The following is a 24,150-nucleotide window of genomic DNA, read 5'->3' on the forward strand; positions in this document are numbered from 1 at the left end:
GAGAGAGAGAGAGAGAAGGAAGTCAACTTTAATTATAGTAAACTGCTGGTAGCCGAGTATGATTTATAGACTGTACGGACAGGTTTTCCCTCCCATTGGGTGTGGGCCGCCTACTCCTATAATAGTCCCAACAATCCTGACTGCATTGTATTCAGCTCATCTTCGGTCTGAAGGTTTACAGCTCGACATCAACTCCAGCCTTAGGTGATCCAAATCAGCCGCAGAATCATGGCTACAGTCTCCATTGAATATGGGTAAGTTTATTTACAACATTATAATGTGCTGATAACGCTTGTGGTTAGGACAGGCTTTAATTAACTCTGTAAAGTTGGGATGTAGATTACCTTTTTTATTTGAAGTTGGGGCGTAATCATACTGCACATATCCGTATGCGACTGGACAGCTTAATTTTCCAGTTTAACTATAAATGTAGGTTTCCGAAGAAGCTCAAGAACAAAGTAGAAATATATCTAGGTAGATATGTAAATTCATGTTGGCTTGAAATTTGCATTGAACTCGAGCTTTAAATTCTGCAGACTTTGACTGTGTGGGTTTCAAAGTTATTTTGTGCCATTAATACTTTTTTCTATGTGATTTTGTTTTTGTGTTCCAGTCCTGGATGAGGTGCCGCAAGCCAGGTCCGGCAACTGTCCGAGCTCCTCCAGAAGATTCCTGCTGTGAAGCAGGTGACTGAAAGCATGGGCCGCTCAGGTAACATGAAGCTGCTCTTTCTTTCTTTCTCCTCTGACACAAGGCGAGGCCTGTTTCTGCCGCGAAAACAAGATGAAATGATATGAATAAAGTAAACTCATGGTTAATTAACTACTAGACACAGTTGTTTCAGTTCAGTTATATCTTGTTATATGCCAATTATGTCAACAGAATATACGGGTTGTTTATATGGCAAATCCTTATTAACATATTGTTAGTTTATGGTGTAGCAGTCTCTCCAATGAACCTGGTTGTAGTGCACATGCTGGTATTAATGACCAGCGTTGTTATGAACTGACACTGATCCATCCCCCCATAGGAAGCTTGGAGGTGTCGGTGAATGGTAAGCTGGTCTTCTCCAGGCTTGGGAAGAAAGCCGTTCCTCTTGAGCCTAATACGGTTAGTGAGATGGATATCTACTCTTTTTTTGTGACTACTTTTGCTATAAAAAAAAAAAAATGAAAACACATTTTTAGACTGACTTTGATATTTTGGTGCTCTTCGATAACGTTTTCCTGAATTGATAATTTACTATTCAAATCAGAACTTCATGTAACGTTTGTCTCAAGAAACAAAATATGTTTTACATCGAGAACATTTCTTTTTTTCTTTTGGTGCAAAATCTTAAAGCAGTCGGCCGATACTCACCTGACTGCTTTCCTCAAGTTGTTGTGGTTTGGGATCCACACCCACATACTTTAGAGAAGAGGCCTTACGTAATAACCAGCAACAGCAATGCTTGTATTGTTTTCACCTTGTGTGACTCACCACTCACACGTAATGTCCTGGTCCGATACAGCATAAGATGGTCTGTAGTTTAGCTTCTGTTTCGGTATATAGTTAAAGTTTTGCGACTTAATTTTCCTGTCGTGGCTTGTCGTTTGCAGAAAACTACAGGTACCAAGTTTAAGACTCTTGGGTCACCTTTCTGGTTACTGATGGGATACGCATAAATAGAATATACGTCAGAATTGGACTATATTGAATTCAAATCAACTTTATTTCATATTCCAAAACGAACCGTCCCAACCATGTAATTAAATGTCCAGCTGAGGCTTGTTTAGTTGTATACCAAAGTATTGCTGATGGCTTTAGAGGAGGATCCCCAAAGTGATGGGGAACATGAATGTTTGTCTTTTAATTTCATGGCAATTCATCCGTCAGTTGTTAAGATATTTCAGTTTGGACCAGAGTTACATTGCCAGCATGGCTAAAAATAAGTAAAACCTTTTTTGTGTTTTATGTTTCCAGGTGGAAGAGGAGGTGGTGAAGAGAGTTCAGAAATGGCTGAAAAACCCAAGATCTTGTTCTTAGATGGAGGTTAAAACGCCAGCTGTATTCACACTGCAAGAACAATGGTTTGATTCTTTTCATGGGTCAGAAAACATCTGCTCACAGCTGCTAATCTCAATACAAAAGTGAATTCAGATATTAAAATAAGACATTAAACCATTTTTTTTAATGTAATTTTGGACCAAAATCAAAACCCCAAAGACTCACCGTCAGCCATGAGAAGGTCAGATCATATATCTTCACTGTGAACACAGACAAAGACGAGAAGATGGCGAGGGCATCTCTGAGGAGCCGGGCACTGATCTGCACTTCTGTTTATGAATGTACGCACTAAAAGTCATGCGGTGTGCACAAGATGAAAGACTAGAAGCTTTTCAGCTGACTGGAGCCACAGGAACTGTTCTCGTCATGTCCGTCTGATATTTACTCATAAATATATCTTCTCTCCTGCTGCATTACTCAGGAATCTTCATCAAGCCACTTCTATTTTTTTCATAATCAGCTTTTCTCTATTTCAATCAAATGTTTTTGTGCCAAGAGTTTGGTAGAGGAGAAGATTGGTACCATTATGGTGAATATGAAGCTGCTGCTTGTTAGCTTAGCATTAGGAATCGAAATAGGAAATCAGCTTCAGGCTCTGTCATTATTTTCTAACATATCATATATATATTGTATATTCATACTTCCCTTAATAAATACATATACTATCACCTGGATGATGTTTTGAAATAAATACTACTGCCATCTGTTATTATTCTAGCATTTCACCAGCTAAAATAAACTCCAAATCAATGACAAATGTTAAATATGTGATATTTAATTGGACTCGGAGCATGTCGTTGAACCTTTTAAAACAACTTACAGTATCGGTATAATGCTGCAATCTAATTTATAATCAATTCCACAAATCATAATTTCCTGAAGTGCAATAAAAAACTTTGAAAAATCAATAATTTCTCACTACTTATTGAATAGTGCCCACTTTAAATGTCTTTTGTGTGCCTCTGAGTGCTGACTGATGCAACCGTCCGCCTCAACAGAGATCAGCTAGACTTCCTGTCCCCCTCACGTGTCCCTCTGTTTGCACCAGATACAATCTAATCGTATAATTATGGGACGGAAATGCATACGTAGCCTTCCTGTTTGAACTATTTCATAATCATTCATGTCGGATTTATAGTTTGTACTCTCATTCAAGGTTTTTAAATGTGAATCTGCAAAGTAAGTAGTAACTATTGGTGTCAAATAAAGGAAATTGATTAAAACTGCTGTACATTCGTTCCAGTTATTTGTATTCTATTTTATTGTGTATATTTGTATATATATATATATATATATATATATACATATATATATATATATATATATATATATATATATATATATGTGTGTATATATATATATACACATATATTTTACTTTATTTTAATTTAATTTTGTATATATCTTTCATCTGTTGCTTCTTTATACATTTTATCTTGTGTGTTTATTTGTATCTTCAAGTTGTAAGGCGCTACTACGACAACAAATTTCCCCTTGGGGATTAATAAAGTATATATCTATCTATCTAAAAAGTACAATATTTGCCTCAGTAATATAGTAATATAAAATGCCATTTCAAATTAATTTCACTTCAGTATAGTATGTGAATAAGTGTCCTTGTTTACCCGTCATCTGTGGAGACTTGATAATGCAATCGGACTGTTCCATGTTTTGTTTTTTTTCAGGCCTCCTTTTATCACTTTGAGCAGTAATATCTGATATCTGGACCAGCTGGCGGTTGTTGTCAGCTCCGAGGTCACAGAGTTCCTCATCACTCTTGTGGGGTCTGTAGCTCGACGCTTATTGGTTCCTCATGAAAACATCAATCTGTAAAAAGGGGTCAGGGATTTATAGAAGAAAAAAAAAGGCTAACCAATTTTCTCAGCTGGGCAATGTAGTTTTTAGCAGATGTTAATCAGGCAGGTGCACATGGGGTGTTTTGTTGGAGACTACTTTCAGCCACAGATTTGGTGCTTTGTATTTGTGGCAGCAGAATGGTTTATATGAGACCGACTTCAAATAAACTATAATGCCATGTTCATCATAATAAAGGACGTCAGAGGATGGCTCAGAAATCAGGCTTTGGAGACGGATCATACTTTACCACTGCTGGTTTAGTCTTTTCATGGGATTTGTTGATGGTGAAAAGATATCAATCAGCTTATGGAATGAAACAATAAAAAGCACATATTGTGGCTCTAAACTTTGGCATTTTAAACCCTCTAGATTAAGTTTGAAATCATTTACAGAGGAATGCTGTCCATGTAATCTTTGCAACGTATAATCCATACAATACACAAAGCAATAATAACAGGAGATTTGTCTGCTGTTTGCGACACTATTTGGGTTTCACTGGTGGAGTAAAAGTATCAACAGGAAACACAGATCACCACATCAGAAGTTGTGGTTCTTTCTCGCAAACAATGCGACTGTGTGTTGTGACTATAATGGAGACAATACTTGACGTATGTGAGTGTCTACTCGGGGAAAAATGCTCAGTTTCAGTGCTCCAAATGAATGAAAAGACCAACACATGGGCTCTTTGTCTGTGCATGAGAAGTCGGAGAGATGCAGGCACAATGACCTCATTGCAGTGTCATGGCACGCGCGCGCACACACACACACACACACACACACACACACACACACACACACACACACACACACACTTCATTTGTGATAGACAAGTGGGACACTTTATCTCTTGTTAGTTAAACATCTTGTATTTCTGTTTTTTTTTCAGTTTGACTGAAAGCTTTGTATGCCAGTGTTTCAACAGTTTCAGTCTAGCCTATAAAGTGCAACTTCAACTCATTATTTGTCTTCTAGAAATAGCTACTAATTAATGATTCATAGAAGATAATGTTGATACTTTAAATGCCATTGAAGCCCTGGTACATTTAAAGATATCCCAACAGTTACATTGTTACCAAAGTAACAAACAAATGTATGATCCTTTAGTTTGATATTTACAGTAGGTGCAGTAGAGTTTGAATATTCAATCTACATTTAGGAAATGAGTTAAAGTTGATTCTTTTACAAGCCAGTTTTAAAAAAGGTAACTAATCCTTGTTTGGATCTTATGTTCTTAAATATTATTTAGCCGTTTAAGATTTGAAATGTTTGAATACTATTTTACTTTTAGTAAAAATAACAATACCTGTTTGTTTTACTTGAATGAAAGTATTGAAGTAAATGTACAGGTACCTTGATACTTTAGGTGATAAATGTTTTGTATGCTAAATCTAGATCTCAAAGTAGCAGTCAAATAAATGTATTGGGTTCAAGCCTGCAATATCTTTAAGCTAGTAAGTAGAAGGTGCATACCATGCCATACAATGGCAATCCAGCGTAGTACAATTACTTTAAAATGACTCTCGTAAGGTACTTTAATAAATGTATTATGCACGAGTGTTAAAGTAGCTTAATGACTGGCCTGTAAACTAAATAAAAGTTAAGCTTAATTGTCACACCCATTCTTCTTTATTTCCAGGAGTTTCTCCTAACTCAGCCAGTTAATACATTTTTACCTTAATTTATTGCTCATGCAGCACTTTGCATCACGAGTCTGTGGTGGTCAGGAGCACAGAGGCAGACAGCAGAACATATCTTATTCATGACAATGTCTGCATATGAAAGGAGGGCAGATCATTTACTATTTATATTCCTCGACACTCCAGACCTGCTGCGTAGAAATTTAAGGGAAAACAATTATGTAAAAAGGTGACATAGCCTCACTGGTTCACACTGAAAAAGAAAGCAGACTTAACTATACTCGATCACAAAGAACTCAATAATTGCTTCTTTTTGTAATTTTTTTTATTATAAAAACAGTGACAAATAAATAGACCAAAACAATGTAAAAATATAATGTTTAAGGGATTTGTGGAGGGGGGATGCCATAGCAACAGTTTGTTCTAATGGCAATGTGTTTGAAGTCAGATTGGTCCCTGTTTTGTTAGATTGATATGAGAAACATTTCACAACATATAGCACCGTTGTGTTGTCTTAAGCGCTGGATTCAGCCGTTGACCCATGTATAGCAGACGTTTCACATGAACGCAGGACATTGAAACAATGAAATAACTGAATTAGCTGTGGATCAGTTAGAAAAAAGGGCCACTGCTTACAGTTTCATTTCATATAAATATAATATATTAATTTATACATTGTACACTAGAATGGCTCTATACCACATACACAACTCAGGTAAACACATGAATAAAAAGGCAGCTGACAATTTCCAAATCACGAGCTGTGGTAAAATTGAAATGAAGTCTTTAAGCTGCACAGTTGAAAATACAAAGAGCAAGAAGATTCTGTCCAGAAACCTGGGCTTTCGTAATTTAACTGTCTGATATGCAAGCTGATGTCACTTACTTCAAAATTATTGAAGGCATTGAAATCATTTTTTACAATCTTAAGGAATGAGTGACAAAATGCCAGTATTAATATATGTGTGTGTGTAGGGGGGGGGGATGCAAACATTCAGTTGATGACTTGAGATACAACCCTGAATTCACTACAGATAAAGCCTGTTTTTGCAGCATCGACGTTAGAATTAAAAAGTCTACTTAATTGTGCCGAATGAAATGAGAACATGGATGGGATTGGTTCAGGATGCAGAAGGCTAGCTAGCGCACCAGGAGGAAGGTGAGTCCAGCGAGGCCCACGCCAGCAGCAGCAAACAGCGCCGTCTTCATGGACAAGTCCTGGCTGACTTCTCTGGCACTGCGGGAGAACTTGCAGAACCCCTCCTACGAGAAAAAAAAAACAAAAACAAATATTGAGAAACTTCTTGTTTACTAGATGGAATATTTACCCGCTACTGTCAGTTTTTTGCATATACTGCAAGTTTTTACAAAAGAGAAAGTATTAGCTGCCAAGATGTCGTCCAACTCATTCTTGCTTGGTAAGACAATAAAAACTAGGGAGGTCAGATTCTGTTCAGCCCAATCACCAGCTGTGTGTTTCTCTGTCATGTTTTCAAACTGCAGCCACAGACTCGACCAGCGAGTCCACTTGCTCTCAGCTCCAGGTGTCCCTCTGCTTTGCAGCTGCTTGTTTTTCTAGTCATACCACGCTAACTTTCAATATGGCGTTTGCCAAATTCAACACACAGAAGCTTTGACTGTTACTACAAAGTCCATCTGGCTGAGCAGGTTAAGCGTCTGTTGAAACCAGCTGCCAGCTGAAGAAAGGAGGGGCAAGTGTGTGTGTTTGTGTGTTTTTTTGGGAGGGGGCCAGGGCGAACCCATTCACAAAAGCAGACGTTCAACTTCAGTTGTGTTCGGAGGCTTCTGGGACCTTTGTCTACGTAGAGTCCATCATAACCATCCCTTAAATGTTTTTCCAGTTAAACCACAACGAGCAGGTTTAAAATGATCTTTGTTCTTTTGATGGCCAGTGGCTAAACAAGTTTATAGTCCAATTTGGCCTGACAATACAGCTTTTGTTTAACCAATACAAAACACTCTGATAGTCTAACCCTCAACACTGTTTGATCATGGCTCTGAATTTGCACTGCTGCGGGTTGTTTTTTCCAACACTACATTCCTCACAATCTGGCCTATTGCTACGCCACAATTCATATAATCATAACAGCCACACGAGCCTTCCGAGCACTGGTCTCATCAGCAAACAGTAAAGGGGAAAAAAGGCTGCATCTAAACTAAGCCACAGACTTTTTTTAAGACACGTTTACACACTGATCTGAATACAAACCCACGCAGGAAGAAAACATGACTATCAAATTAGGTGGTTTCCAACGGCAAAAGTTTAAAATAGTCACTTTCACGACGTACTGGGATTCTTTACAGTTCCGTTTTAAACTGGCTCACCACCCTGGAAACAATTAAAATACTTCTCTTATCTACTATATGTGTTGACTCAGCTCAGAGCAGTTTAGAAGCAGACATGTTGTTTTAACCTACCCATCCGTCATTCTCCAGCAGCCAGTCTTTCTTCTCCTCTCCCAGGTAATCAGCGATGGTCTCCGCCAGTCCCCTGCAGTTTCCGGACTCTTGCTCTAGTTCCTGCCCAGGGTCCAGCCCCAGCTTCGTGCCTTTCTGCTCCAGCAGCAGCCTGGCCAGCACCCCAGTAAAGGTGAAAAGGGAAACAACCCTCCCCCAGTTCAAGTGTCCGTCTCCCACCAGCTCCTCTATCACCTTCCTGAGGCTGGAGCAGGGGTCCGGCCCACACTGCCTCAGGAAGGTCTGAGCGAGGGAGTGGAAGCGAGCCTGGTGCTGCGCCTCCATGTCCTGGGCCAGGCGCCTCATGGCAGCGGCTGACTCGCTGGGAGGTGGAGGGGCTGGCCGTGGGCTTGTGCAGCACAGGTACAGGTAGTCCTCTGCCAGAGCCAAGGTCTCTTTCCACAGCCCGCATGACATTTTCTTAAGAGGGGGAGGAGAATAAAAGAGACAGTTCAATTAATTGTATAAACTAAGGGAGCCTGCTGACATGCAAATCATTGTACGGCTACTGAAAGCCACAAATATAGTGTGTTGATGTGTAACCCATTTAACACAAACTATTAATCACATTAGAAATTGATCTGCCAAATACGTAATTATCGGTTGGTCTTTAAAACTTAAAAAAAAATGAAAAATGCTCATCAGGATTTTTAAACCCCAAAATGACATCTTCAGATTCCTTGTTGAACAAACAGTTAAAAAGAAACCCCTACATTGCATTTTTCAAAGATTTGAAGACACCTTGGCGTTATTCTTATATTACCACCATGATTACAACCACGAGCCCTTCTTTTCTTTAGAAAAAGAAAGAAAACGTTAATAGTCGAGCATCTGAACCCAATCCCTCGCGATATATTCTCAGCCAGGTGTAAACATGTAGCCTAATTACTGTGGTCCGTTAGCGACGTGTTGAAGGGGAGCTGGGCAGCTAGCAGCGACGCTAGCGCGAGCGTCACAAGCGTCAGAGGCGCCTCTCGTGAGAACGGCAGCTCTCGGTTCGGTGAGGCGGATGATGCTGGAGGCTTAACGCAGCAGACGCCGTTAGTTAACAGACCGTCAAAAACGACATAAGCACTCACTCTAGTATACATGTTAGTATAAATCACTGTAGTATAAATGGTGAACTTGCAGTTGGCTAGCCGGCTGCGTTCTCACTAGCCGTTGGTCCGTCACCAGAGCAATGGAGGACACAAAGGACCATACTCACACACAAGCGAACGATGAGCCAGCTCGACCACGAACCGGCGCGTTTAAACGCCGTTTTATTAGTAGTATTATTACACGAACGTCAAAGTGTTTATATGTCGCGTGTGAGAAGGTGAAATAATGTTTTCCGTGCGTAAAAGGAACAAAAGCTTACCCTCCCAGCGATATCAGACTGCTCTGTGCACACACGGACGGCGGAAGGAGAACCTCGATCCGTTCACAGCTTCCCTTCAGCCGGCTGCTGCTCGTTTATTCTCTGGCTCCGCCTCCGGGTTACTTATCCGCTGCCCGCAAAAAGACCCGAGAAAGTCCCTTCGTAACGCAGTAACCGTTTTTTTTGTGTGTGGTGGTATCCGACAGCAAGTGAAAAATACAGCCAATTGGTATCGTTATCAGATTCATGTAGAAAACTAATAAAAGTAGAGTAGTTGAAATTAATTGGTTTGCCACAGTGTGTGTCTGAAGGTCTAATATGAAGTTGTATTGGTGGCAGTACTCATGCAACTCTAAAATGAATGACAATCTAAAGTAATCATTGCAGTATCCTGTAGGGAGAAATCAAAGAAACAGTTTGATAATCGATTAATAGTTAAGGTAAGCGAAAAAAGAAACAAACAAATCAAACAACTATCTAAAAATGTATTATTTATGGATTTTTTGGAGCAGCTTGTCACGTCTATGGCGTTTTATAGACCAACCATTAATTGACTACTCCTGAACATAATTAAACAATGATGAAAATAATAGTTAATTGCAGTCCTTCTCGGGATAGGACAGCCTACATTTCAAAAGTACTGTGAGCTAGAGATGAAGCAACATTGATCGTAATCCCAGAAAAAAATATTGTTCTCACATCATACCAAATTGGCTGATTTCTTTGTAGAAATATGTTTTGTAAGACAAAGTCAAGAGACAGAGTTCGAGCCTGAGTTAATGTATTACAACAATATTAGTTGACTTTCATTACGGCAAAATGTATTGACATTTTTTTGCTCTCACACTCGGCACGTTTATGTAAATTCAGGCCATCTTCATTTGACCTAAACTAAATATAGATATCAGCAAGGTTTCACCTCTGCTTTGAAAAGACTGAGAGCAGGCTTTTGATTTTAGGATTTTGGTTTAATTCATCACCAACCAGTCTCACTCCTCTGGCTCTCAGTGTGTTATATCACTTTTTGTAAACTACAAAACGACCAGTTTACTGATCTTTATGAGGAAGTGAAACATGCCTAGAGTTGTAATCAAGTGAATGGCAGTCAAAGGAAACGGTTGAGGTAGTGTGGTGCAGCTGCTGATATGTTTGGGTACTTCCTCTGCGTGGTAATTCCCCTCTGTCCTCTCCATCAGGCCCTCTTCTCTCCCTGTCGCTCAACCTCTGACGTTGGTGTTTCCCTCAGGGTGTTTCCCTGTCCACATTACATGTTTTATGAGATGAGCTGCATGGGAAACAAATTAGATAATCCGACACTAAATGCAGAGACCATCTGATCAATAATGTTTCCAGGACACACACTTGGACAAACATGAAACACACAGTATAATCTCCCACTCATGCAAAATGTGTGCTCAACAAATTGAGTATTACATTGATCTGTAAGTCTTCCACAATTGTGCACCAGCATTTTTAAAAATTATAAATAAATGTGTTCTCTCGGGATATGTATTCTTAAATGATGCAATTGAACTCTTAAAAACACTACAACAGGACTTGTTTTAGGAAGGACAGCCAGGCATTCCTGGTACAATTGTGATGAAGTGTAACGCCCCCTGGTGGCAAACAATGCAACCACAGTGTTAGTCCGTACGCTCCAGTTTCCCTTGAACCCATCTAGTTGTCGTTTTGTATTTATAAAATCAGGATAACCTTTTTTCTTGGGTTGTCTTTCTAAGAATGTTGTCTTTAAAACAAACAAAGAATGGGCTGTGCAAATGACACAAGAACGCATTGACAATATCATCAGATCTCAGGATAGTTCAACTTCTCCCCTCCAGAAAATAATAGAGATGCAAATATCAGCCATTGGGATTGAATCTAGAACAACCTCGGTGCAATCGAATGTTTGGCACAATCCGTTAAAATCTGCGAATATTCCAACTGTCCATTTGTATTTTGTAAACCCATGAACATGTCAGTTTACCTTAATCTGTTTTGACTCCAGTGAGGTTACCAGAACTGAGTGAATTGAAGGCAAAAGAGAAATCAAAGCTACAAACAACAACAAAATACTTAAAATCTCTTTTATTTCTTTCACAAGTAACATATCTAAGCTGTTGACGTTTATGTATATTGAAAACAACCACATAGGTGGCTACATTGAAGTTGTGTTCCTTTGGATAATCATATATATATATAATGTGATTCTGGGTGGTTTTATTCTCAGGGGAGGTATAATAGTTAACCAATGTTCATAATTTACAAGATAATCGTTGATATTGTCTGCAGATCTACATGGCAGAGCAGACACGTGTGGCTTTTTACACTCACAATTATTTTCCTACATTAGCATAAACAATTACATATTCATTCAATCAGTCATCAAGCTACCAATAACAGATATTAGGAATCCAAACTTGACTGCATCTTCAATGAATAATCACACTACAGTTATGATACAATGATATGTTCTCATTCAGAAGAGACATTTTAGGTCTTTTTGTGTGTTTGTCACACTGAAGGTTTGTATGCAGTAGTGTTGGTGTTGTCGTCACTGGATCACAACTGGGATATCAGCTCTAGGACCAAATCTGCATGAGAAAAGTGAGAAGAATCATATGGGTTAAAATATAAAACAGGATTTTTTATGCACAAGTTACAAGCTAAACAACCTCAAAATTCAACACCCTTTTTATTTAGTCAAAAAAAATGATGCTAGAAAGATAAAAATATTGTGTTAAAATATGGACATAGTTGACCACGACACTCGACTCTCAAATCTTTTAGAACGATAAGTAGCCCAACCTTCCTTATTGATCAAGGTCAATATGAACCAAACCCATTTACTGCACAGGGCTGCTTAGTTATAATCCTCACCCTTAAAAAAGATCAGATCACAACTCATATGTTAATATTAATTTATATTATAAATTCAAACAGCTGTTGTGATGTGAGAAGAAGAAATAAACAGGCGAAATGGTAAAGTTCACGTTGCGCAGGGAAACTCCAGCTCACCCGTAGGGTGTTGTCCCAGGAGGCCGAGCAGAGCGCCGTGCCGTCAGGTGACACTCTGACTCTGCTGAGGCGGTTCTCGTGACCAAACAGGACGGAGACGCGAGTTCCCTTCAAAACGTCCCACACATTGATGGTGTAGTCGTTATAACCAGCGAAAAGCAGCCGACCTGGAGCGTGAGGAAGCGAGGAGGAGAGAGTACATGAAAGTGGAAGTGGGGAATTTGGAATAAGCAGAAGTAGAAAAGGACGGAGGATTAGTTGAAACTAAGAATTTAGTTTTCCTCGAATCATAAAAAAATGGCCTTTATTCATATTAAATACTGCCTACTTTTGTGAACTTCAAACTATCCCAGTAGATGCTGATGAGTAATGCATATTATTCAATAGACTATCAATGGTTGATTCAACCGTAAGCACTTCACAAACTCCTCACCACTCAGAGAGAAGTCCACAGTTGAAGCACCAAAGATGATGCTGTCCTTCTGGTAGATGGCTACCTCACGGTCAGCTCGCAGGTCGTAGAAACGGCACTGAGGGACACCAGTAAACATACAACAACACAGACACAGACGGCACACAAATGGATTTAGTTGATCATTTGTATGTTTTCTTTTTTTCTGTGGACAGGTGTTACTCTGTTTGAGGTAACCTGCCAGTACCACAATCTGAGAAATGTCAAATTGAGATGGCTGAGTTCACCCCATAAATCAAATTATGACAAGAAATGATTCAGAGTGAGTCCAATAAATCAACTGACTTTGTACACATGACCAGTAGACATATCACAACAAACTGATGAGCAGGTCATATGACGTGACTCACTGTGCCATCGTCTGAAGCAGAAGCAAATGCGTCTCCACTGGGGTAGTACCTGAACACACGTGAGGAGAGAATAAGAAAGTTGAGTGTTTAGGCACATTTGGCAAAAGTAACTAGACCAGACAACTTGAAAGACAGATTTAAACGTTATGTTAGACCAGATTGGAAGCAGATTTGTTTTTAGTATCTAATCTAAGGGTCTCATAAGGTTTTACCAAATTGAAAACAAGATTTACAAAAAGGTCACTGAGGTGTAGCAGAGAGCATGTGTTCAGACACATGTCGGAAAATGTCTTTGTTCATTCTGCATTTTGATGAACTAGGTAGGAATTATAAGGTAGGAATTATATAATTTAAGTTTCCATTTTTGTTATTTATCAAAGAGCTGGACTCACTTAACACAGTTGATGTCAGACTCGTGGCTCTCAAAAGACTGAATGTTCTGTCCAGAGCGCATGTCCCACACGTTGGCCTTCTTATCACAGCCCTGATGACACACGCACACTTTAGAGAATGAAAATATTGCTTTCTTTCCTGTAAAAAAAATCCAGAATCTTAAAAATCTTAAAAATCACAGTGTTTCATGAAAACTCTAAATCCAAACTGGAACAATCAGTTACACGGTTTTGCGACAACATGACAAATATCAAATATAAAGACACACATTATCTCTCTCTCACCCCAGAGACAAACGTGTTTCCAGTCTCAGATGGGGCGAGGTCCAGGGACAAGACATCAGCTGCGTGACCATGGAAACTCTGCAGCAGCTGCCCGCTCTCCACATCCCACAAGGCACATGTGCCGTCACCGCTGGAGGTTAGGAGCTAACGGACACAGGCACACATACACATGGACAACAGCAGCCGCACACATGCAGACACGCATGTTCAACATACAAACAAAAAAACACAAAGCAAACAACAATGAAAACATTAAACTCAGTTTATTTCACAATATTTTGGAGCAAGAACAGGACATGTATGTTCAGGATATTTTTTTACAATTTCGTTGACTTCATCTCATCATGCACGTTTGTGCTATAGGGTGAAACTCGGAGTGGTGTTTATTTTGGCACTGAAGATTAGACAGGTGATATTAGAAATCAACCTCCAATCATTTAAGATAAATTGGTAACATAAGACATTCTAATGGTAATCAATACTATGACTTTTTGACATTTTATTGGCACACTATACTAAAACGTGTAATGGCTTTTTTTAACAAAAATATTTTCAGCATACTATACCATGACTTTACACATACTATAACATTTGTGTCCTTTATTTCAACATACAGTGCGATGTAATTTTTCAATATACTATACAAAGCTAACTTTTCCATTACTTTTATCGACACGCTATTTTATAACTTTTTTCAACATACTAGACTTTGACTTTTTACATACATACATATGTATGTTACATTTTTAACTACTATACTATGACTTTAAAAAAAAAATGTTGACATGCTATATTATAGCTTTTTTCAATCTTTCTTTATGTCTTTTGTAACCACACAAATACTATGAGTTTGTATGACACACTGTAGTCATCGTAAAGTATGTTCACATACTGTAGGATGACTTTTTTGACAAAATAAACTATTACTTTTGAATCACTATTTCACGACAAACTATACTATGTATTTCTTTTTCTGACTTACTATATATAGTATGAACTTTTATGACAAAATATACAATGACTTTTATATAACTTTTTTACTTCATACTATACTATGACTTTTTAGTGCTTTTTTACAACATACCATTACTTTTTTATGACTTTTCAGACATACTATTCAAATCCAACATATTAAAACAAAAATACTATACAATGACCTTTCTATGATTTTTTTTGAAAATGCTATACTAGGACGTTTTGTATGCCTTTTGTTGACATACTATTGTATGACATCTTTCACATACTATGACATTCTATTCAGGACTTTTTCATGCAAACTATACTATGACCTTTTATGACAAAATATGATATTACTTGTTTCACTTCATACTATACTATGACTGCTTATCACAAACTCTAAAATGACTTTTTTTACATGCTTTGACTTGATTGAATAATATTTAAAAGGTACACGTCTAGTGCCACTCAGTGGTGGCTTAAAGAAACAGACCAGCATCCTCCCAATGCTTCAGAAAGTCTGTTCTCATCGTGTGGACAGGTAGAGAAATGCTGTTGAGCACTATTCTGTCATATGACTACATGTAATGGCACCTTGGCGATAGCTGTTGTACTTTATGTGCACATACATACAAATGCATTCACAGGCAGGATGGCTCACACACATACACACACACACACACACACACACACACACACACACACACACACACGCACACACACACACACACACACGACAAAAGCTAAAGGTCAGCACCTCCTCACTCTCATTGTGCATAATGTCTCCACACACAAACAAAATTCCAAAATGTCAGCGATCCCTCTGATGAAAACAGATTATGTGCACTTAGAGACACATGCAGACATCAGAGATCTGTGCTGGCTGGAGGATTAGAGAGCTCCTGCTGGATGACCTCAGGCACAAAAACACATTACATCCTGCCTGCACTGAGATGTAGCTCTAGTTTCAACATGAATGCAATTATCAGTAAGTCACAATTACTGACACACAGATACACAGATGGGAACCTCATTGATCTAACAGAGAGCCTTTGCATCATTCTGATTCTTCTTACCACCACATGCATGTTACCATTTATTAAATACTTGCAGGGGTTCATTAAATTACCCAGTGATCCCACATGCAAATGTCTTTAATGAGAAAGCCACACGACTCAGTCAGTGAAACAGCAGATCTTACATATCAAAACTCATCAGCTTAAAGCCAATGCACTACTTAAATGTTGTTCTCAGTTGGACGCGCATGCAAACACACACGCACACACACACAGTAAACCAGCTGGTAATAGTCAAGTCTTTCTCAAAGTCAAACATTCCACAAATGACTGAAAACAGCATAAACAAAAAAATAGAAGAAAGAATGAGAATGTATGGCGGCTGCCAATGATAGCAGAGACAGCAGATTACTTTGCAAGCAGTGTCGCCCCAAGGCATTGATGTCCTCTTACGATCAGCCTGAGAGTGTCCTCGGCAGCCAAATATGAAAACGAGTCGTCTGCAACTAAAACCCAATTCTGAGATGGCAGTTGGGACGGGTTGGTATTTAAAGACCTTGGTCATAAAGGCTTGAGTCAAATGTACAGGTCACCTCTAAAACAAACACTTTCTGTCTGGACTCTTCATTGACAGTTACCACATCCGGTATGTTGGCACACGCACGCACACACACACACACACACACACACACACACACACACACACACACACACACACACACACACACACACACACACACACACACACACACACACACACAACCCTCCTGTTAGGAGGCTGGAACTAGGTCTTTGAAATAAGATGAATAGTAACACACTTTCTGAACCCTTAATGTAGTCCACCGCCATGGTTCATTTCAATGCTAAAGTGTAAAGGCTGTCATGCTCGTGTGCATGCATACGTATTTGTGTGTGAAGGTATGTGCGTGTCTATGTGTTAAATGTTCTGCCCTCAGGTCAGTGTGCTCCACTCTTAACTCGATAACGGCCTCTTTCCTTGATAAGAAGCACTCAGTGTCTATTAATACACTCAGGACAGCGGACCATCACCACCCCTCCACCCTTCTCAGACCTGCCATCCATCTCCCTCTGCTCTGTCAGAGCAAATTATTCAAGCCAAATGTCTCAGGTTGTTTCCTTCATGTTCTCTCTACCTTCTTTGTATCCTACTGGGGAGTCAAAGGTACAGCCAACAACAAAAAATACATACAGTATGTCAATTAGGGCTGGGCAATAACTCAACTTGTCTTTCGATGGAATCATAACTTGATGAAATCATATATCCAGATACATAATTACTTCATCTAAATTGATTATGATAAGCACATACTCATTTAAATGTCTCAGGAAATCTGAATTGATTTAGTTCTGCTCATTTGAATACCCCTTGTATAGCTGGAGATATTTATTAATTTTTCTATGTAATTTGAATGGAAATATTCTTAATTAAAAGAGAAAATACTCAGTACTCTTACATTTTCTTACTTAATTGACTTTTCAGTTTTTTTGTATAGACTATATATTTATTGAATCACCAGAAAACATTCTATATTGTGATATATATATATATATATATATATATATATATATATATATATATATATATATATATATATATATATATATATATATCGTTATTGAGATTTGAAATTACCTTTATCGGAATCAAAGATTTCTGCCCTAATATCCACGCACAAAAAAAGAAAATAAATATTTGTCATATTTTTAAGATTTCTTGGACAGGAGAGAACGGAGAGGAAACACTCGACAAATGTTTTTTGGTCTTGGTGTATGATTCTGGCTTTGGGTGCAAGAGGTTCAAATCCTGGATGTACCCTTCTTACTGGGTCTACTGGGGCTTGTCTCTAATAACTTTAACATGAAGGTGCTGATATAATAGCCAATGTATGTTAATTGTACAGATTGTAGACTGCGAAAAGAGCATGTCAGGGCAAAATGTGGCAATTGTAAAGAGTAAATACACTCCATATATTCACAGTTAACTGGGAAGATAGATCAGCCATGGCAAGCATTCATTAAAAAATAAACACAGTGAATATCATAGCTTATTTTATCTCAAGTCCTCTCCAAGCTTCACCAAACCTTTCCGGTTCAACTTACAAACTTACAAATACAAACAAAACATGCATTACTTATGTCAGAATGTATTTATAGTCCATGTTGCTGTTGTTTTTTTTGGTTCAAGTGGAAAAAATGCATTTAATCATGAATAAAAGATTACAAAGTTTCATCTGAAAGATGCTCTTATTTTCAGCTTCACAGAAGACATTGAACTGGTGCTCACCTGCATGTCAGAGCAGGTGAAGGTGCACCCGGACACATAGTTGGTGTGCATGGCAACAGACTTCTTCTTTGCAGCCAAATTCTCGTTTTTGTCAAGTGACAGCGGGAATACCGAGCACTTGTTATCCAATCCGCTTTGGAAGGAGATGAAACACAGGAAGTTAGATGATAGGCCACTGATGAAATAGTAGACAATACTAACACAGGGTCCGGGTATGGAAATCGCATAATGATCCCAAAAAATGATGACTGGGTATTAAATGAACGTTTCTTACATTATATGTCAGATTCAGAATATTGAATAAAACATTTTCCCAGTCGGAACCAATTTAGTTCCACTGAGCAATACCAGTAGTAACCAAACATACACGTTTACAAACAACTGATGTAGCCACTGTCTACAGTATTCACCGATATAATATAACTACACAAGTGTGCAGTTATTAAAAAGGAGCAAGCAGGTCATTTAAATTATTGATGCTTTTGCAAAGTTGAACACAATAAGATAATACCTCTACATACACATTTTCTTTCACAATAGCAATAACTGTATAACAAAAAAATCTAAATATTTTTTCATTGATCTTTATTTATTGGAAAGAGTAGTTTTTTTTAATTAAATCCAGGCAATAAAAAGAGAAATTCTCTGTACTCACCCACATGCCACAGCACAGCCTGAGGGGGCATAAGCACACGCCATCACCCATGTACACGGCAGGGTTACTGCATGTTCCTGTAACACATGTTCGTAGCAATTCATTATTGGTAGGAACATACATTCTCTTTAACAAGCATAAACCAACTATTCTCTTCCACACGCACACGCACACACACACACACACACACACACACACACACACACACACACACACAGCTGCGGTAAACCTGTATTAATAGGGATTAGGCTGAGTGTGGTTATACTCCATCAAGAAGTGACATGATGGTCAAATCAGGCTGAATCCTCCTGATGTGTTTAAGTGCACTCAGACATACACACACATACATGCACACACACAGTCATTATTGGGGACAGATGGATGGATAATCTTTAAATGCATATTTCTCTGTGATGGTGTTGCGCCCTCTCTCTCAGAGCAGTATGGCAGTAGAGGACTGGGTCACTGGGTCTGACCCTTCAAATAAATAAAAACAAACATAGCCATACATACAGTATCTTAGGTTAAATTGGGTAACCAAGCTTGTGGAAGTAAAAGCCCCATTTATTTTTTAAAAGTCCCATTCGTTTGTTCAATGTCTGTTTGTGCATTTCGTTCTCTTCTTTTAAAGACATTTCAAGTCTGAGACCCGCCTCACACCTTGCATTGAAATGCGTCTCATATCCAGATTGTATCTCGATATGATTTAACCTGGTTACATTTACACGAGGTGATCAATATGTGTCTCCAGCGGACTGCAGCTGTGTGCATCACTACTGCCCCTTTAGGACAATAACATATATTGTGTCTTATGTTATCCTGTCTTATGTTGTGTTGGCTTACCACACAGACATCTACTCACCTTATTAAGAGTAAATGCATCCCAGACGATCACTTTGCCATCCTAAATAAGAAAGAAACATCTGCATCACATACAACATGAAATGGAGCCCATATACTATAGTGATGCTCAGCATAAAATGACAATTGTACTGTATTAGATCATACTGCACTCTAGGTCTTAAATATACATCTGTATGTGTAGGCCTACCTGTGAAGAGCTGACGAGGCGACGCTTGTCTTTACACCAGTCCATGCACAGCACCTTGTTCCCATGACCCTTCAGGACACGTCTGGTCTTTATGGAGAGGGCACCCAAGACCTCGATCTTCTCAGCCACCTGGTTCACTGAGGTACCAACACACAATGCAGACGTCCATGAGAACCTTCGACATAAGAAAGTACTCACAATATTTATTTAAGTACAAGTAGGAAAACATCAATGTAAACATACCAGACTTACAAGTATGATTGCTTAAAGTATCAAAAGTAAAAGCACTTAAAATGCTGCAGAATGGTGCCTGTATTGTATCATTATATTACATATTGTTGGATTATTGTTATGCTTAAACATGTATGCAGCAGTTAACTAGTCAATTGAAGCTAATTTAAACCCTTTTATACAAGGTTAATCGTTAACAATTTGCCCCATTTGGTTTTGTATGTAGAAATATAGAAATGTTATTTGGCAAAGTTACTAGTAGAAAGTAGCAAACAACACTTTACTCTGAAATGTAGTAAAGTGAAAGTATAAAGCAGCAGAAAATGGAATATCAGCATAATTTGACACAAACGTAATCTGACTGCAGGCTGCTTCATGAACACGTCCCTTCACACGGGGAGTGTCTCTCAGTAAACCGCGTGTGTAGACACAACAAGGACATGTGGAGGAGACGAGTTCACAGCTTTTAGAGTAATAGTTGGCATTTTGTCCCAGACACTTACACTCGATGTCGCTCAGCTTTCCCCGCTCCTCCTCCAGCTTCTTCTTCAGACTGTCGCTCTCCCTCTTCAGGGACGCCACGGTTTCCCCTGATTGGAGCGCCTGACAAGCCATCTTTGAGAGGGAAAGGACAACAACAACAAAGCACACTGAGGAGGACGCGGAGACGGGAAGAGAAAAGGGGACGTTTGCTGGTTCGAGGCTCGTTAAATTCGTCAACGAGCGCGAAGGTGATGCTCCGCCGCGCGCGTGTCACATTCACAGCGCGTGCTCTGCTTCAGTCAGCCCGCTCCTCCTCCTCCTCCTCCTCCTCCTCCTCCCTCTCCCTCCATCCTCCACATTCAAATTCATTTCACAGGCATTTAGACACGCGGACACCGGTGCAGCGTTTAGTCTTCCACATATTCCCTTTATAGTTCAATTAGTGAGTTACAAGTTTTAAAAACAATTTGTAACTTGTTCTGACCCTTGAAGATATTGTAGTCTAAGCTCCACACTATTTATGTCTCCTCAAGTGGCTTTTAAACGTGACCTGAAAACTACTCACCTTTTTAAGAAAGCTTACTGCTAAAATATCTTTTATGGGCTTTGCTTTTGAATATATTTATTTCAACCTTCCTTCATCTTAACAATAGCATATCTAAAATCACTTAAGTTGTATGACTCTGCCACCTCAATACTGAGGAAAACATTAAACAAACATATTGTGAATAATATTAGATTAATTAAATGTTACCTCAGTAATGACAATATTTGAAAACATGCATGTTTAGACATATACCCCAAAGAAACATTACAATGAAAAATATAAAGAAAAGAAAAAAAATATTCATTTCGACCCAAACAGATTTAAACATATTTCAATTGGATTGGCTCATGTTGTCCAAGGGATCATTCATTAAATCAAAGCTGAAAGGCAATTGGTAGAAGATTTTAAAAGAGTGGTCTGTGTTCACATATTTAAGGTTTAGAAGACAAGGAGTTTTAATCACACTTTACTTTTGTTATACTTTTCTGGCAAACATGTTTCAGTATTTTCCTTGAACACATAATCGCTCCAATGAAATTATTTCTGGACAGTCACTGGCATCGAGTGAGCTGACAAAGAGCTACAGATCCGGAGGGGGCTCAGTGGCATGCATCTCTATCTGAAAGGTCCTCATGACTTCCTTTGTTTGTGTGTGTGTGTGTGTGTGTGTGTGTGTGTGTGTGTGTGTGTGTGTGTGTGTGTGTGTTTATGATACAATACAGTTTCATGTCAAAAGGTGCTGCTGAGTGGTGTGTCCTCAGTTAAACAGCAAGTGTTAGTGATCCTCGTCAAACTAAAGATGCTTTGTATAGAATCTAAGCAGCTGCCTCACAGATTGCTGTTATATGTTCATAGATAAACATAAGAGTAAGAGACGCCTGTAACTTCAGTCCATATTGTGTATATTTGTGTTTCTCTTTTTCTATTTTTACAGCTGATTCATATCTTGTCAGAGCTTTACAGTGCACTCAAATGAAATGATGCAAACATTGCCATAGTTTGTATTGTCTTATGTGGCAGGAAAACATACCACTTCCACACAGAAGGAGCAGTAGTTGATGGCCTCGGACTTAATGTAGATGTTCATAAGAGGACTGGCTTTCCCACAGCTGTCGCAGGCGCCAAAAGTGGCCGCCACGAACGTCTGGTCACACATGGCTGCAGATGATCACCAACGAGCCCTGTGGAAAACGCAGACACAAACATTCAGTCAATCAGCTGTATGATATTTTGGTTTATTGAGGTTCTCTTGATTTTCTGTACCGTGCTGTGACCACTTGGCCTGTTTGTGTGTGAGTGTGTTAGGATAAGTAGTTGGTAATCTACTCCAGCCTGATCCTTCTCTGAGCTTCAGAGGGAAGGAGTGCAGCGCAGCTATTCTGGGAACTGCACATATCCAGTATACACTCCAAAACAACCAAATTACAATTGAATATGACCTTTTCCCATTGCAAATCCTCCATATATCATGCACTGGACCGTTATTTTAAGCTGTCACTTATTTTCTGACAGTAATTTTTCCAATATATACACATGAATACACTACATGACGTAACACACAATAATGTAATTACATACTAATATGTGTTCCTTGACTTTATTACATTGCATTTTGTAAAAAATAAATTAAAAAAATCAGCATACGTACATCTTTTCGAAAACAACACCCTTATTAAGAGATTCAAGTTAATCATTATATTTCCAGTCCTTCCATTAATACTGGTATTATATTGTACAGAATGTAGAATAAAATAATGTGAGTTATGTTAGCAATTTGAATTAAAAATGAGCTGCCGTTCAATTCTCAAGTCACTGAGACTGCTATTGAGGTAATCCTCACATACAAAATGAACCTCAACAGAAACTGGTATAGTTCATCAGTCAAACTCCATCCAGGCTGGTTTATCACAAGCTATAAACTCTACACTCTACTTAAATGTGCACATCGGTTTCAATAAATTTGACACAAATTTAAAACACAGTTTGCAAAAGATTATTCTCACAAATAGCAGCCATATCAATGATACAATCTTACCTCACAAGAAAATGTTTTTCCCCTCTGTACAGCAGGTATTTATGCCTGAGAACTAAGTTGAGTTTTCCAGTGAAGAGGATTGTCAGTGAGGGAACTATAAGCTTCTTAGTGAAGTTTAAGCTGTGACTCTGCTCTGCTCCATACGTCCCTGCAGCATTACTGTACCTGCAAGGCCTGGAAAGTTACATTAACAGCCTAATCCAGTACCAAGATGTAATATAAAAAAATCACTTAAACTGCATGATGTAATATTACATTGCCTTACTTGATGTAGTATTAACTAATATATATATTTTGAGTCAAAAGATGCTATCCGTGTTATAAAACAACCGGGCCATTTTTTTTTTCACCTTTTTGTTGGATGTTAAATCAGATTTATGCACGATTTGTTACATCTAGTGCTGATTAAGAGAGCAAGAAATACGACAGAAAGGAGAAAAGAAAACAACAGGCATCTTCTCCAATCGAGATCAATAATGCGTATATTCAGTTTATTTAATGGCTGGACAATTTTTTTACATGAATGAAAGAATCACATTTTTTAAAGACTAAAGAATGAGAAAAAACACAGAAATAACCTCCCAGAGACAATCCAACAGTGCTGAATTATTTTACTTTTACAGATTTGACAATTTATTCCGAGTTTCTTAGTTTCTTAACGGTGAACACATTCACTAAGCACAGCTACCAGAAACTACAAACAGTCCAGTTTATCAAATGTACACATGGGTCAGAGAGGAAACATGTGGCACTGGCTTCAGCATGTTCACACCAGTACCACAACAGCTGGGGTGATGATATATGTTCTGTCTTTAATAATTTTTAAAATGGCACAATCAACGCTAGTGCTGATAAGAACAATGGTCATTTATAATGTCTACGTCGTATCATACAACCAACTCTCTCCTTCATGTAAAAACACAGAGTGAAGGAATGACACTTTCTCCTCTATGAGAGCCCAAGAGAAGCCCAGGG

The 24,150-nt window shown here is 38.6% G+C and overlaps 2 protein-coding genes and 1 long non-coding RNA gene across 3 annotated transcripts; 1 reads left to right on the top strand and 2 right to left on the bottom strand.

Annotated features, from left to right (window-relative positions):
• The first annotated feature begins 153 nt into the window (after positions 1-153).
• LOC306735561 lies at positions 154-2,714 on the top strand. The gene is made up of 4 exons (XR_013770983.1): positions 154-254; positions 614-711; positions 1,031-1,110; positions 1,963-2,714. It is a non-coding gene; the product is annotated as an uncharacterized lncRNA (long non-coding RNA).
• A 3,149-nt stretch (positions 2,715-5,863) lies between these two features.
• Positions 5,864-9,425, bottom strand: bcl2l10 (BCL2 like 10). The gene is made up of 3 exons (XM_079217143.1): positions 9,379-9,425; positions 7,980-8,438; positions 5,864-6,803 (listed from the first exon to the last, which is right to left on the bottom strand). Exons 2-3 carry the CDS (start codon positions 8,433-8,435, stop codon positions 6,681-6,683), a joined length of 579 nt encoding a protein of 192 aa, XP_079073269.1. The 5' UTR covers positions 8,436-8,438; positions 9,379-9,425; the 3' UTR covers positions 5,864-6,680.
• Positions 9,426-11,940: 2,515 nt separating this feature from the next.
• gnb5b (guanine nucleotide binding protein (G protein), beta 5b) lies at positions 11,941-22,296 on the bottom strand (the record flags this gene model as incomplete). Its single annotated transcript, XM_079216789.1, has 12 exons — positions 11,941-11,972; positions 12,372-12,563; positions 12,830-12,926; positions 13,219-13,267; positions 13,611-13,702; positions 13,896-14,039; positions 18,174-18,306; positions 18,829-18,905; positions 19,691-19,732; positions 19,880-20,016; positions 20,614-20,725; positions 22,171-22,296. The coding sequence occupies 12 exons, from the start codon at positions 22,294-22,296 to the stop codon at positions 11,941-11,943; spliced, it is 1,233 nt and encodes a 410-aa protein (XP_079072915.1).
• Between the last annotated feature and the right edge of the window lie 1,854 nt (positions 22,297-24,150).

The sequence above is a fragment of the Taurulus bubalis genome, assembly GCF_910589615.1.
Source record: "Taurulus bubalis genome assembly, chromosome: 4".
Classification (NCBI taxonomy): Eukaryota; Metazoa; Chordata; class Actinopteri; order Perciformes; family Cottidae; genus Taurulus; species Taurulus bubalis.

Coding starts and splice junctions, on each gene's coding strand:
- bcl2l10 (XM_079217143.1), bottom strand. CDS start 8,435: ATGTCATGCGGGCTGTGGAAAGAGACCTTGGCTCTGGCAGAGGACTAC. Junction 6,804..7,979: donor TGCTGGAGAATGACGGATGG/GTAGGTTAAAAC, acceptor TTTTTCTCGTAG/GAGGGGTTCTGCAAGTTCTC.